Source organism: Erpetoichthys calabaricus, chromosome 16, assembly GCF_900747795.2.
Source record: "Erpetoichthys calabaricus chromosome 16, fErpCal1.3, whole genome shotgun sequence".
Classification (NCBI taxonomy): Eukaryota; Metazoa; Chordata; class Cladistia; order Polypteriformes; family Polypteridae; genus Erpetoichthys; species Erpetoichthys calabaricus.
The window spans coordinates 69,578,679-69,595,570 of record NC_041409.2 but is presented as its reverse complement, the minus strand read 5'-3'; the positions used below and the strand labels follow the sequence as shown (position 1 = coordinate 69,595,570).

At 35.4% G+C, this 16,892-nt stretch overlaps 1 protein-coding gene across 1 annotated transcript in view; it reads right to left on the bottom strand.

Annotated features, from left to right (window-relative positions):
• Nucleotides 1–886: 886 nt before the first annotated feature.
• naa30 (N-alpha-acetyltransferase 30, NatC catalytic subunit) overlaps nucleotides 887–16,892 on the bottom strand; it is a 34,773-nt gene continuing 18,767 nt past the window's right edge. The window contains exons 2-4 of the mRNA XM_028821304.2: nucleotides 9,663–9,786; nucleotides 4,503–4,558; nucleotides 887–2,696 (exon numbers count right to left, since the gene is read on the bottom strand). Coding sequence (XP_028677137.1) covers nucleotides 2,559–2,696; nucleotides 4,503–4,558; nucleotides 9,663–9,786 — 318 coding nt within the window. The 3' untranslated portion in view covers nucleotides 887–2,558. The remainder of the gene's footprint in view (nucleotides 2,697–4,502; nucleotides 4,559–9,662; nucleotides 9,787–16,892) is intronic.

Genomic DNA, 16,892 nt, shown 5'->3' with positions numbered 1-16,892 from the left:
TACAATATGCAAGCTTTCGAGGCAACTAAGGCCCTTCTTCACTTGCCTGAAGAAGGGGCCTGAGTTGCCTCGAAAGCTTGCATATTGTAATTTTTTTAGTCAGCCAATAAAAGGTGTCATTTTGCTTGGCTTCTCTCTATATAAACTTTAGGATATTAATGCAAATTTTACCATAATTTAAAAAGAATACCACTGCCCTTGATAAAATATTGAATTATGCTTTAATCATATGATTTTCATGCTACTAAGAAATAGAATGAATTGTTATGAAAAAGTATTTTGCAATTAAACTATAATGCTGCCTTGAATGCAAATGATCACTTATATGCACAATGTGTACTTTAGTGGAATATTAATTTATATGAAGACAACTATATGCTTTCAATTCAAAAGAGCCATTTTAAGCTTAAAAAAACCAAATCCAAGGAGAGGGAAAAAAACAGTAAATTCTTTGATTTCTTCCAATTTACGATGCTTCTTAATCGTATGGTAAGCTTTCTATACAGATACATCAAATTTTGTTTAAATAATAAAACTTGCAAAAAATTTTGGTAGACCCAAACCCAGACATTCAGTTACATTCAGCTGATGTTATGTGCTGGTGGAATGAATATGAAAGAACCAGCACATAAAAGCACGTCTTACAGCAACAGGCATTTACATTTTATTAATTGCCTCGAATGTCCAGGCTTTTGGGACAAAATTCAAAAATGAAATAATTTGTGCTGAGTACAGAAACAAATTTAAAAAATTAAATTCTGTGCTGAATACAACAAATGTACTTTTCAGATGAAGAACAAAATTTCTCCTTCCTTGACTAACAGAAATGCCCAAGATTAAAAATACCAGTACATTCACATTTAACCAACTGCAGCAAAAATGAGGATTATTATTTTCTGTCACACTGGGGGGAATTTTACTCCATAAATCTTTTTGTAATTACCTGCAACAGTAAGATGAAATGAAAAAAAAAGATTATGCTTCTCACTGAATATTATTACAAAATTAAAACCTTGTTTTTTTTTTTTTCCAAAAAAAGAAAACCAAACTGGAAGGACAAAATCAGCCATAGACCACTTACATACACCAATACATGTATGCATACAGTAGAGAGAAACAAAGTGCATAAGATCAGTTTGATTAAAAAAGTAAAGTGATTCAAAGCAGCAATGAATGCATAATTTTATTTACCAGCTTGAAAATTCATAAGAAATGCGTTATTTTACCAGTGACTTTTCTTAACTAACACAATTTGGGGTAGGATGGGTCTAAAAAGTTGCCCCCCACTTTAAATATTAAGGAAATTCATCTGTATAGAAGCAGAGGCATTAAACCACAAGAAAATTGTAAGAATGAGGATTGCTGTGTAGAAAATTAAGAGTGTAAACTGGAAAGAGGTTAGATTTTCTGGGTTTTTTAACTTTTTGTAATAATGCCTCTTAATATCATTTTGTTATTAGAAACAAGAGAAAAAATATCCCAAGAATGCTTGTTTTATATATATATGTTATGTGCTAAACCTTACTGGGGGTGTTTTAGTTAAAAAGACATGACACCTGAGGATAAAATGAGTGCTTACATCCCATGTTCCCAAATTAAGGAGGGGTAAAAAGGCCACACAAATGGTTCAGACTAACAAATAATGAAGGGAAAAAAAAAATCTACTCACTCCTATCATGAGACACTGCCCACTGTAGCTGTGAGGGATGGGAATGAAATCTTTGAACCTACAGCTCAAGACGGTTTATTCTAAAGATGTTTCAAATATGCTACTTCTGACACTTAAGGCTTAGAAGTGAAAATGTGTACAGGCCTAAAGTGTACAAATATGGATAGCTGTCAGGATCAATGCACCTTGATATCCCAAATGTCTGTTCTTGCAGCACAGCTACTAAAGCATATCAACATAACAAGATTTTACAGTCATTGTCTCTATTGCTGCCACTTCTACTCTGCTCGCATTCATCTGAACCCCTTCCCTCTCTCCAACATTAATTTAAACAGCAATTCAAATTCAACACTACCAATCCGGAAGCTTAGGTGTGATTGTGCAAATATATATAGTAGCTATTAAAGAGCACTTTCAATTCATCCTCTCAGACCCATCCCCCCATTCAAAAAATAAACCCTGCAAATGTCCATTAATAGCTAAAGTCTGGTTTACCTGCTTATGTGGTTTTTATTAAAAAAAAATATATTTAAAAAAAAAGTTTTCATTGGTGATCTGCCAGTGGGCAACCTTGCAGCTTATTAGCACCTATCTGTGGCCCCTGGATTACTGTATATCCTTTTTTTTAGTTTGTGGGATTTTTTTCTTTCTTCTTTTTTATGTGACACTCCCATGAGTCAACAGTTGTCAGCTTTCAGAAATCAATGTCAAATTGCTTGAGACAACAAACTGCTCCCACTCAAGGGCCCAGCTTCCCCTGAAAAATATTCATGTATTCGTATTTCTTCTTTAAATGCTTAATGTTAATTGTTTGCTGTTTTTCTTTTTATATTTTTGTGAAAATCACTTTTGCTCCTTATTAGCCATGTCCAAATTCTGCAAGGCCTCTCTAACGTAGCCATAGTTTGAGCCGCAAGGCATCAACACCATTTAAATAGTATCGAAAAAGCCGCTTGTCCCTCACAAAACCCAGATTCTCATAAAGTTTCAATGCAGACTTATTGGTGATCTCCGTTTCCAAAACCACCTGCAAAACACAAAGAGAATAAGGAAATATTGGTGAGTTTGTATAAACTGTCCCTGAAACAGTAATACTACAATGGAAAAGACATTAGCACATTTGATTGAGTACAATAGGGTTGGTTGTTAAATAACACATATCAAAGTGTATGGTTTCTGCTTGCTGAAAGTAGATAGATAGACAGACAGATAGATAGACAGACTTATTAATCCCTAGGGGAAATTCACAATGCTATGGATACTAAGCTAATATAATTTAAATAAGACACTGTAATATCAAACAGGTTTTTTACAAAGTAATATCATGAAACTGTTTGCAGTTCAACTTCAAAAATGTTGTACTGATGTATGGCATTTTAATATCATCAGAAAAAATACATCTCTTTGAGCTGCCTAGATAGGTATGCGTTTTTTCCCTGGGCTCCCTGATATTCATCAATCAATTTTCAACACCTTGCTGTCCAAGTTTATGGAGACAACAGCCAATTTTGAAAGTACTGATTAAAAGACAGGAAAAAACCATTTAGAATCACCAAACTGACCTAAATGCCTTTAGAATGTGATAGAAAAAAATACACTTGCACGCACAGAGACAAAATGCAAATTATACAAAAAGAAAGATACAGACAATAAAATTGTTAAGTCTCAGCTACATCAGGCAGGGAAAAGCCATTAACCCAAAATTGAATTCCAGTGCACAGGAATGCAAGGGTAAAAATAAGATATTCATAGTTCAACTGGGAATTACTCATGCCAACCACCAGCAATCCATTAACATTCAGAAAAACCTATCATAATGAGAAGCCTTATATATATATATATATATATATATATATATATATATATATATATATATATATATATATATATATATTCTTTTTTTCTCCCTTCGTGGATCTCCAGAGATATATATATATATATATATATATATACACACACATCCTGGAGGCACACACTTCAGTTTATTAACCAACTAGGAAACACTTGGACATCCAGGCGTCAAAGGAAGGTGGTTCATGGGCTTCTTCTCCCTTCTTACGATGACTGAGTACTCCAGAAAGGTACTCTTTAAATTCACACCATGCACCAAGTACCTTGGAAGCAGTCTAGCAAAGCTATGGGCCACAGTGTTGGTGAGGTGCTCAACTGCTCTATACTCAGGCTAACCTTTAACTTTGGTATGCGGAGCAGTGTCTTGCCATCTCATGGCTTCTTGGAAAGTGTATGGCTTTCAGTTGTGATGAAAATGACCGTTTGGCTGCAGATGTCAGTGTGTATAGACTGCTGTCTGTGTTGTGTAATGTGTTTCACTCTCAGCATGTCACTGCTGTACTTTTTCTACCAGCCCTGGCACATGCACACACTGCTGTTTGCTGTGAGATAAACCTGAGACTTGATTACATTGCCAGGGTAATCCGCACCTTCAATTTTTTCTAACAAGAGTGCATATCACGTCAAATGTTCTCAACTAAGGCTAAGACAAAGATTCAAGGTCAAGTGGTTCACAAGTTTTTCCATGAAAATGGACGACCCTTAGCATTTTATATACATGGATAACAAATATTACTGAGTTATGAATCATTAAACAATGACTTCTGACAATAAACAGATTCTGTCTGTGCTTTGTTATTTAACTTTTATCAGAAATCAACAGGCAACAAACAACTAACAATAGATCAAGAATCAGATATTCTAGACTAAAAAGCAAAATTTTATCCAATAAAATTACATTTTTATGATAACTCGGCATACAATTGCTGCTCACCTTAAAAAATGCTAAATTGCTAACATTAAAGAAAATGTAAAATCTAACCTCATCACAGTCACCGTCAACCATTGCATATATTGCTTTCTTCACAAGATTGGTACCTGCAATGTGGTAAAACAAATTATTTATTAAAGAGGACTTTTCGAAAATGATATGCACACAAGTATACAAAGCACATAAAATTTGTTTTGAGGAATCTGTTGTTCTTTTCTACATTTTTGTGTTCTTCTATATACATACAATTGGCACGTGTTTTTGTTAAAAATATTTATTTCTTGATGAGGGCTTTGTTTTTCTTTGAATTAACTTGTTTCAGTGCAAGATGACGGCTCTTCAGCATACAGTGATTTTCTTCTAACCCTTCTTACTAATTTTTACAAGGGGCGCCAATAATAGTGGAGGGCACTGTGTGTGTGTGTGTATACATACATATATATGCAAATAAATAAATAAAAAGGCATTAAAAAAGGTAGCAAGCATGAAAAAACTACATAAATTTCAACAAGAAAATTTGAGCTATTTACACTAAATGTTTATGAGTGTAACTGACAAATGATCTGTTCTTCTCCGACATAAAGAAAAGTAACTATTGACTGAATTGATTAATAAATTACCTAAATTTCTACAGGGCTCTACTATTTTCACCATTTGAGTTAGGCCTTACAGCGATATGCCAAGTCAGTTATCCAGTTAACAGTTCTATGTGGTATTTTGTAGATTTCATGAAATGTAACAATGTATACATTTGCTAGAAACTGTCACATTTTTATATTTCATAATTTGATTAAAGTATGTTTTCTTACTATAAGACCTACATATGTTATACAATATATGTCCCTTGGATCACCATGACATAAATACTGCATGTACCGAAAAGATGTCTTAAAACCAGTTTTAAAAAGTGCCTTACAAAAACAATGCAAAATTTGGGTTCACTATTAAAAGATTTGCAAGTATGTTCACTACTGGTCAAACATTTTTAGAACACCTCAGTTTTTCCAGTTTTTCTTCATGTTTATTCAGTTGAAATGCAATGAATGACCTAAAATGATGAAAAGGTTTGCAAACACTGAAAAAAATGAAATTTCAGAATTTTACAAAACGGGCCTTCTTCAGGGAACAACTAATGTTACAAATGCAAAGTACATTTAGCCTTGCAAGTTGAAACAAACAACTTTCAGAGGTTTCCCAACTTTTGTTGATTACTTAAAAACCCTCTGTCTTACAGCAGGGTTTGTGAAGACTGTGTTACTACACCCTAGAAAACTCAGTGATAATGGCAAGAAAATGGCATTTAACAAATGAAATGAGATTATTACCCTTATAAGCAGGGGCCTTTCATTTAGAGAAACTGCAAAAAAAATACATGTGTCAGTGACAATAGTGTTCTACATAATCAAAAGGCAACTAGAAACTGGAAGAAACCCTGATTGGAAAAGATCTGGCAGCCCCAATTTCACAACCCTATTAGAAGACATGTTTCTGAGGTTTACCAGCTTGCGTGATAGATGCCTCACAGCACAACAACTACAAGAACAGCTTCAAGCACAGTTTAACAGTCATTGAAAAGCAAGTCTCAGTTTCTACTGTGAAGAGGAGACATGTGCTGCAGGTCTGACAGGGCGCATTTCAGTAAGAAAGCCATTCCTTAAAGGACAAAATAGGACCATGAACTACTGGGTGTGGACTACTGCAGACTAGAAGAAAGTCTTATGGACTGATAAAAACAAATTTTGAAATCTTCAGTTCATGACGCAGGGTGTATGTATGCTGTTAAGTTGGTGAAAGTTTGGATCCTCGGTGTGTGACACCAACTGTCAAACATGGAGGAGAAAGTGTGATGGATATGGGGTTCTTTTGCAGGAGGCAGAGTTGGTGACTTGTACAGATTGACTGGCATTCTGAATCAAAATAAGTTACCACAGTGTGACTGTAATATCAAGAAAAAGAGGCTACTTTAAAGAATCAAAAATTTCAATAAACTTGTACACTTAATGATTCCTTGACGTGTTTTATTTGCCATTGTTTATTTGTCCCTATGTCTTATTGGCAGTTTTATTAACAGATATATGCATTAAAATCAATTCTGAAAAAAAATTTAATTGTTAAAAAAGGAAAAAAATTACAAGAACAATGTATTTAATAATGCATGATTTAAAATGTTAAATGTGTCTCTTAAATCCTAACTACACGACTTCTGTCATTTTCCATGAAAACCTGAACTCATGGACGTTTGAAAATTAGAAGACCTTGGCATGAAAAAAATTTCAGAAATGTACCCATTTTCACAGGTCACATTAACATGGTAATTAGGGAATAGAATACTGCTATTCCAGTATTGTTCACACTGCATTTAAATTTTATAAGGCAGCATATCTTAATATCTAGTACAAATGTGGAGGAGATTCCCAAAAATAACATTCTCTACATTATCATTATTCAGCTTAAGTAATTTGCCTGACCTAAGAGTTTGCTTTAAAGTAGAAAAACAGTGTTTGAGCATCAATTTTAGGTATTAAAAACTAAATCCTGTCACTAACCCCATAAAAAATAAAAAGAAAATGAAAAAAAATCAAAGAAAATGTTTGAACATAAAAAATCACATCATTGATAAATTGCAACTGTGTTTTCGTATGTGCCACAACAAAATAATAACTTTTGAAATTTCTGTGTACTTAAAAGAGCAGCACATTGATAGGTCACTAATCAATCAGAAAAACCCAGAAATTCATAACACACAAAGCACCATTTTTTCTTTCACTGTAGTCTCTAGTATTATTTCTTTCAATGTGATACACCGGTACTTACTATCAAACATGTATACAAGAAGTATACTGTATTAAGACATCCATTCAAAACAAGAGCTCCAACACATTGTAAAAAACTAATCCAGTGTATAATGGAGTTAAGATACTACATTATATAAAATATAGCACCCTGCAAGATGTTTGGGACAAAAACACATTTTTTCCTTGATTTGCCGATCTGCTCCACAGATTAAAATTACAAATCAATTCAGACGTGATTAATGTGCATATTTCAGATTTCATTTAAGGGTATTTGATTACATTTCAGTCACACCAAGTAGAAATTGTATTTTTTTATAAATTGTCCTCCCATTTTAAGGCACCATAATGTTTGGTATATAGCAATGGCAGGTATATTAAAGAAGTCATATTTAGTACTTTATCGCATATCCCTTGCGTGCAATGACTGGTTGAACTCTGTAACTGATAGACATCGCCAGATGCCGAGTATCTTCTCTGTTGATGGTCTTCCAAGCATCTAATGCAGCATTTTAGTTTGGGGGGCTTGTCCCCTTAGGTTTTCCTTTCTTTATATGGAAGGTGTGCTCAGTTGGATTTAAATTAGGAGACTGGCTTGGCCATTCAAGAATTTTTGATTTTTTAGCTTTGAAAAACTAATGTGTTGCTTTGGCAGTAAGTCTGGGGCCATTACCTTGTTGAAAGATGAAGCGCTGTCCAATGAGTTTGGTGGCACTTACTGAAGCATGAGCAGATGTTTCAATAAACCTCAGAATTTACTGTGCAACTGCCATCAGCAGTTCCTTCATCAATGAAGGTAAGTATAACCAGTACTTATGGTAGCCACACATGCCCAAACCATAAAACCCTAGCACCGAGTTTAACAAATGAAGTGGTATGCTTTGGATCTTAGGCAGTTCTTTTTAATCTCCACACTTCGCTCATGCCATAGTGAGGACTCTTCTGTCCTCAATATTTTGGTCTTCCTTGGAATACTAGTACCTTTGCGATTACTGAGCTCACCAGTGCATTCTTTCTTCTTAATGATATTCCAGGCAGTAGTCATTGCTTTTCAGCCTCATAATATCTTCTTTGGCTTTCTTTGGCAAAGCTATTGTCCTTATGTTGAACAATGGCAACGATGGGCTGCACAAGTAGACTTGTAGCTAGACGCAAGCCTAGTAGGTATCTTATGCCTGTACTAATGAAGCAATGAAACACACCTGAGTAACCATAAACACCTGTGATGCCAATTGTTATAAAACATTATGGTGCCCTGAAATGTAGGGGGCACACATAAAAAATGTTGTAATTTCTATATGCTACGACTGAAATGTTTGCAAATACCTTTAAATTAAAGTCTGCAATATGCACTTTAATCACGTCAAAATTGTTTGTTTTGTAATTTTAAACTGTGGAGCAGAGGGGTTAATCAGGGAAAAAATGACTTTGTCCCAAACAGGGCACTGTATATTAAAATAATTTCAACTGTTCAGCACAATCTGCTTTTCAAAACAGCCACTTTTAAAATGATAAAACAAAACACAGGAAAACAAGTGATTGCATATTTGTAGAATGAAGCAAAACTTTAGCAGATTATACAAAAAGGTGATCTGTTTTTTGATACTGTTACTTTTGGATGTGATAAAACAGTTCTTTGGTTGTAGTTCATTGTAAATTGCACTGTTTTTACAAAGCGGTCACTTCACCAACTCACTTTGCAAAAAATTCTGTACAGACTATCATAATGATGACTTGAAATGGGCCAATACTAAGTTTAACAGTTTATGTAATTACTTCCTGTTGAATGTACACACCAATATGAGTTGATGTACAATGGACAAAGCAGTACATGTTTCAAGCTGTTTTGGTTACAACACCTAAACCAACTCTTCTCACACCTACTCATAGGAAATGCAAAATGGAGGTTCAAAGAACAAAGTATCTTGCATTAATAGCGAAAGACCTTGAAGGAAATAAATAATATTTTGAAAATGACAGAACAATACACTACATCTGCCCTGGGATACGGAAGTGCAACACCACAGCATTAGGCTGATATACACAGTACCAGGACTTTCTCAATTCCCATTCAAATCTTTCAAATATAAAAAGGCAAGTAGCTTCAATTATAATTGAATATGATGAACTGAAAACCATATACTTGCAAAAAAAAAAAAAAGTTCACTATTTTGACTAGAGTGATCTTGACTAGGGTGATCGTCACAAACTAAAAATATACTCAAATTAGGAAATATATTTCACCAATTAAACAATAAAAATACACGATTCTTTCCTTACTATAAAACAGAGAAGTAATTTTTAGATAGTAAATAGCAAATTGAAATTATTTCATAACAAATGGGGGACATATCACCAGGTGGTCACTATTTCCAAAATTATATCACATTCAACCCCCACCCACAACAAAATTACTTACCTATTCCTTTCCGCCTATATTTGGAGTCCACAGCTAACATTGCAATATACCCCCTTCTAAACATTTTTTTGTGCATGTCCAGCTTGCACACAATGGCACCAACACACTCTTCTCTCACCATTGCCTGCAAAAGATGGATACATCAAAGAAAAGGATACAGTGTTAATATTTAAAACACACAATAAAAAACTATACATATCAGAATTTGAACTAGTACAGAGGCTCTGTTTCTACAATAATTCAAGTACAGTCTCCCACCATAATATATTACTATTACAGTGCTATTAATAATATACAGTATTATCATCACATATGCGGAGTGCAATATGTGCAAATAAATTTAAATAGTCATATTAATGAAAGCATACAAAATTATATTGCATTGTACTGTATATTATTCAAAAAATCTCCAAGAATGCATAATAATAAGTGTAAATAAGGATCATAAATAAACAGAACTTGGTGGTGGTTAACATTACTATTTTGATATTTTAAATTCGTAAAGTAGCATTGACTACTGGTTAATTTAGGAAAGGAAAATGTATGTATTTTAGACATTTAAATGTAAAAACACATTGTTTACTACTTACTTATTAACTCGAACTCAGAATTCATTTAATAAAGCACACCCACCATATCTCACATAAAGACAGTTTGACGGCATAAAATTGACCATGAGCAAAAAAAACAGCACCTAAGCAGAGGCAGTTCACAAAAGCCCAATTCTACAACACATTCAATAGAGAAAATGATAAGCAACAGATATTGCTTATTCTTATAACTAAGATCACAGTCTTTAAGGACAAATCAACACTTCAATTGCAACATTTTTCTATTCACTTCATTAACTGTGCACCAAGGGTCCTTGCATTTTCCCACAATGTAAACAGGTCCACCTATGGCTCATTACATCCCTGAACTATTAGAATCAGTGGATTTTACATTTCTATGGTAGTAAGCTCTCAGAGGCCACACTTAGTCGTTAAAGAATGCAGTATATTGAACGAAGTATATTAACTGGATGTTGTTCTTTGTAAGGAATACCTCTGAGGTGCATAAGGTAGAGCATTTGCCAGATGACAGTATATCTTCCCAGCATACAGAAGCAATTGATAAATAAAATAGGCAGGAATCCACATTTGATCTCAACATGCAATTCAGAAACAGCCAATTACTTAACCATCCAACAAAATATAGATTTTTTTAATTTTCCATGAAAATAAGAACTGATTTTCAACATTACTTCGATTCTGTTACATGATCCGGTATCTAAAGTATCTAGGGTTAGTTTCCCAGGAAAACTGAGTAAATTCCAGAGATGTCACAATTCTGACAGAAATTTAACTCAACCACACAAGGCAGAAATCTAAATTGACAAAGCAATTACTTAAAAAATACAGAAAATTTGTAAATTATACGTAAATCATCTCATACATGAAAACATATAACATTTTTGCCACAATACTTTTAACACTAATTCATGAATGTTAGTGAGTTAATGCTATTTAATTTATGGAGATTTTTGCAACAGAAAAATATCATTACAGAACAATTAGACACAAGGCTGCATGTAGACTGGAGTTATGCAGTAGAAATAGCAACAGGAAAAGGATAGCTTGCTCATACAAATACATAATGAACCCTCAACAGTTTTAAATTACATTCTATATTAAGCTGCATCTGGAAACAGGATCAAGTTACCCCAAAATACTTTGTGAGTCTAAAACCATATTTATCAAAAGAGTATGCCTCATCTTTTAACATGTATGAATCACACAAATATAGAATGTGTACTTGCATACATCAATGAAAGATGATACTTTCACAGTCTAAACCAAAGCATTCAGTCACTGTATATCAACCAACTATAAACCAAGCACAGACCACTATTTATTATACAGTTTATGCTAGCTGTATTAAAAAACAAATAATTGAATATTTTATAGTAAATAAGACATTTACCATGATGTGAGCATTCAAATGCACAGAAGGTAAAATAACTAAGCAGTTTTACTCTCGTTTAGAAAAAAGTACTTTTCAGTATTAAAATATAAAAAAAATACTCATTTAAGGCTTTGTTTGAATATTGCCTTAACTTTTTTTTTTTTTTTTTAAACAGAAACCATTAATAATAGATGAGTAAAGAACTAATGTTGAAACTGCATTTTGGTTTCAGAAATTAATATTTAACTAGTGGAATAATTGAAAATTACATGTTCGTGTTAAAAAAAATTTATAAACAATGAACAACTTTAAAAGTTTTTTTTCTTAACTCTTACGAAAACAAAATCGGAGAGAGTGCAACGACATAAATGGGAAACAGAATTGCAACATTGATTGCTGAAAGACTGAGAACAGTTAAATGAAAATAACCTCAAAATAAAATAATACTCTTTAGTGAAACTTAACATCACATTTCTACAAGTCAATGAGTGGTGGAGTTATTATGGATGACAGGTTATGCTCCACAGTAAATGCAGCAATATTTTAGCATTTGGTTACATACAAAGTCTGCCGTAGATGCAGCAGCAGTTGTGGTGGCTGCTGTTACTGGCAAGACTGATGTTAACTGGAAAGTGCAATATCTACCCCTGTGCATTTGTTCAGTGTCATGTTAACAGTACCTTTTTACACTCATGCTGTACTGTAGCAGAATACACAGCATAGAAACAAAGTGTAAAATGTGTTACACCAAGTACCAAAGTGTTGCCCTTCATACCCCTTTTTTCCACCAAAGTTCATTGCTATTTATTCTAACATTTTGAGCCCCATCTTTAAGCAACTTTCATGCCTTCTCGAGCAAAGACTTTAAATCATAGTCACAGGCATTCACAAAAAGAAGCACTAGTGACTGCTTAACTAGTTGAAATATACTCAAAATGAAAACTGATGTATTTGCTTTAAGTGTTTGTGATAACTTTAATAAAACAACATAAAGGACAGTTGATATGATATCAAAAATCCAGAATGCTTTATAGTTAGCATCTCACATATAATAAATTAACAAACCATTGCTTCAATAAAATGTGGACCTATTTTGAAAGGGAACAACTTCAAAGCTGAAGATACATGGTCATGTATATAACAAGCCATTTAAACACTAAATGTCCCTTCTATTTCACCTTTTTAATATCTGTTATTATATTTTGGCTAGTCAGAATTGTGCAACCTGTTTTGTTCCAAAATCTCACATGCACACGTGCCTTGCTTGATCTGCTGCAAAACTGTGCACTTTCTCAGTATGCTGCACTCTGTACATTGATTAGCAGACCTTCTTTGGATTATCAAGCACGTTTACATTAATATACATTAATATATACTCTATGATGGGGGTGTGTGTGAACTGAGTTCCAATTGCGTTTATAAACAACAGACTTTTTTTTTTCCACCAGCCCCATGCACACACACATATACACACGACGAGCAGTGATCTGGTGGTTCCTCTTGGAGTTCCAATCATGCTTTTAAACAACAGAGAACTAGGTATTTGAAAACTACCATTTCCTTTTTTTTTGTTCACCCGGCCTGCATGCGCACACACCTCATTCATATATATACAGTATATATATTACTGTTAGAGAAATGGTGAAAATGTCTGTTTTTAATTAAACCTTGTTTCAGATTGGTACACTGCAGAAAAAACTAAATATAACAGCTTGTGATTATGAGAAGCACTTTATTTTCTTTAATGCCATATGTATTTTGGATAAATATCTTGGTACATATTTTATTAGTTAAAATATTATGTTAAGGAAATTTGATCTATTTTACTATTTTATAGTCACTGAATAATAAGCATACATAATTTACTTTTGTTAATAAAATGAACAGTTAACATTTGTGGTCTACAGTCTAGTATAAAAATCTCATATATAGTTCTCTTCTGGTTCGTCCTGCTTCCACTTCAAAACCGGTCCCGCCCACACGCAGCCAACACGGCATTTCTCGATTCCTATTCGTCCTCTTCCAAACCCTTCCCCATGCTGCCTGCAGCTCCTCTTCAAAACCGGTCCCGCACACACGCAGCCGACATGGCATTTCTCAATTCCTATTTGTCCTCTTCCAAACCCTTCCGCACACTGCCTGCGGCTCCTCTTCGTAACCGGTCCCGCCCACACACAGCCAACACAGCATTTCTCGATTCCTATTCCAGTGCCATTCCTGCAACAAAACATTTCAAACGCAAACCTCACTTGCTAAACACAAGAAAAGGCATTCTTCACAACAACTATACGAGTGCCAGAAATGCAATAAGAAGTTCACTACACAGGACTGTCTGACTAAACACAACAAAACTCATTCGCAACTCTTGCAATGCGACATCTGAAAAGCAGCATTTCCAAACCAAAGCAGTCTCAGCAGACATACACACAATCCTCTTCCCGTTACCACAGGTACTTCTTCACTTAATTCCTGTCTTCCCGTCCAAGAGTACAACATTGGGACTCCAGACCAGCAGTGCAAACACTGTCATGAACTATACTGGCCTGCTGAGCATAATACATCCAATAAGTACTCGAGGTGCTGCCACAACGGTAAAGTAGCTTTACCACCTTTGCGGGAGCCACCCGTGTCTTTACAACAGCTTCTTACACAGTAAACATCAGAAGCTAAAAATTATTGTGAACACATTCAAGAATACAACTCTTCTCTAGCGTTTGCTTCCATGGGTGCACAGATAACTCAAACTCCTGGCCACGGACCATACTGTTTTAAAATACATGGGCAAATTTATCACCAAATCTCTCCACTATACACTAACACTTCTACCTCTCCAGGATATGGAGAGTTGTATGTTTAAGACACAGCGCAAGCTACTAAAGTACGCTTACAAAATAAAGCAAACTCTGCATGCAGCGAAAATGTACTTCTCTAGCTAGATTCCACGCTCAGAACCACCAACCCCTTTGCTAAATCATACAAACACATGCATGAAATCACTCACTCCAATCCAACAGCATCTGTACGAATGGTTTTCAAGGAAAACCCTAGGCAGGATTTACGATGATGCAATGCCCCGACATGTCACACCAATGTTGCAGCGATTTTCGTCGGAGAAGGCGGCGAACCGCCTGCCGAAAAGGACATTTGCATCTATCCCAAACGCAACTCCTGTAAACAGATTTCCACACTCAATATGAATTGAGATCCTATGGTTTACCCACTTTTATTCCTTTACAGAGACATTGGCTGGCACAAAGATTTACAACATGTTCCCGATAAAAGAACCTCCAAGCGAATAAGGCTTACTCAATGCCAATTTTACGCGTACAGATTAGCAATGAGGAATACATTTAGTATTTTGCACTCCAGCGGCAAACTATTCCAATGGTACATCGTAGATTTGTATGTTAAAACAGAGGGCGCATGTCTCACCTATCTCTGATTACATTAATAAGATCTGCGCGTGGAACAATAAAAAGGACTATCAGACGCACTGCAAGCAATTACCGTCCACTAGGCTTGGGCGGTAATACGGTAATATGGTATCCCACGGGATCTAAAAATAGCAACGGTATCAGTTTCAATACCGTTACACCGTCATAAAAACAATGCACTTATATGGGAGACAAGGATTAAATATTAAATATAATTTATTTAATGTCTAAAAATGCGTATGCGTGGTTGTCATCACGTGACAGTGTGGAGGAGAAAGAGAGAGGTGGGGAAAGTTGGCGAGTCGTGCACCAAGTGACCTGGTCTCGAAAAAGAACACAACTTCTGCAGTTTGGCAGTATTTCGGGTTTCGACCGAACGAGAAGGGAGAGGCGGTAAATATGGATGAGGCAATTTGTAAATTGTGCAACAAAAAGGTGACCGCGAGAGATGGAAATACCTCGAACCTAAAGGTCGCATATACGAAACCACCATCCACTCACTGCTGCGAGGATGGACCCGAGTTCACTCAGTGCAACAGTTTCAACGCCTCCCGATGCAGGACCAACAACATCTAGGTCCACCGCCAGTACGCAGCCGACGATAATGGGGGCCTTCGGGAAAGCAACAAATTACAAAAGGGACAGTGTCCGTTGGAAAACCTGTACTGATGCAGTGACAAAATACTTGGCGAAGGAAATGGTCTCTTTCCACACAGTGGAAGAAAAGTCCTTTACGGACATGGTAAAGGTCCTAGATGCCCAGTACGAGCTGCCTGGACGGAAATATTTCTCACAAACAGCCATCCCACATTTATATAGTAAAGTTAGAGACAATGTTCAAGTGCTGCTGTCAGCGGCAGACAGTTATTCCTTAACAACTGACATGTGGTCGTCAGTTAACATGACACCATATATGTCTCTGACTGTCCATACTATTACACCTGACTGGAAACTTGAATCCAAATGCCTCCAAACTACGTATTTTCCTGAGAGTCATACAGCGGACAATCTTGCTGCTGCGCTCAGAGCTGCACTTCAGGAATGGCAACTTGACAAGAAAAAACTTTCAGCCATAACCACTGACAACGCTGCCAACATTCATGCCGCAATCAGGTCCCTGCATTGGCCGTGGCTATACTGCTTCGGTCACAATCTAAACTTGGCTGTCACAAATGGATTGCATGACCAGAGGCAAAAAACCGAGTGCGCCCTCGGACTATGCCGTAATATTGTCGGGGCCTTTTCACACAGCTGGCAACGTAAGCATGAACTCCACAAGAAACAAGTGGACTTGGGACTCCCAAAACATAGTCTCATAACGGTAAGCATAAAACGTGCAGAGAGTTCCTCAGGGGCAGGGGCTCAAATATAAAAAAAGGGGCATATATTATATTATATATATATATATATATATATATATATATATATATATATATATATGCTTTGCATCACATAAATAAATTATATTAAAAAGTAGGCTATATTAAAATAGAAAACCATTTTTTAAATTGTAATTTTTTTCCTGTATTTATCAAATAAATGCAGGCTTGATGTGCACAAGGGACTTATTTAGCCTAAAATAAATGTGCATGCAAATTTGACCAAATGGAATAATATACATTAATGGACTTATTTATTTATGCATTCATTCGTTTATTTAGGCCTATTTATTCATTCATTCGTTTATTTATGCCTATTTATTCATTCATTTGTTTATTTAGGCCTATTCATTCATTTAATCGTTTATTCATCATTCATTAATTAATTCATCCATCCATCCGTCCGCAGGACTGCGCAACTCGCTGGGGCTCCAAACTGGCAATGGTGGAGCGCATCCTCAAGCAGGCCCAAG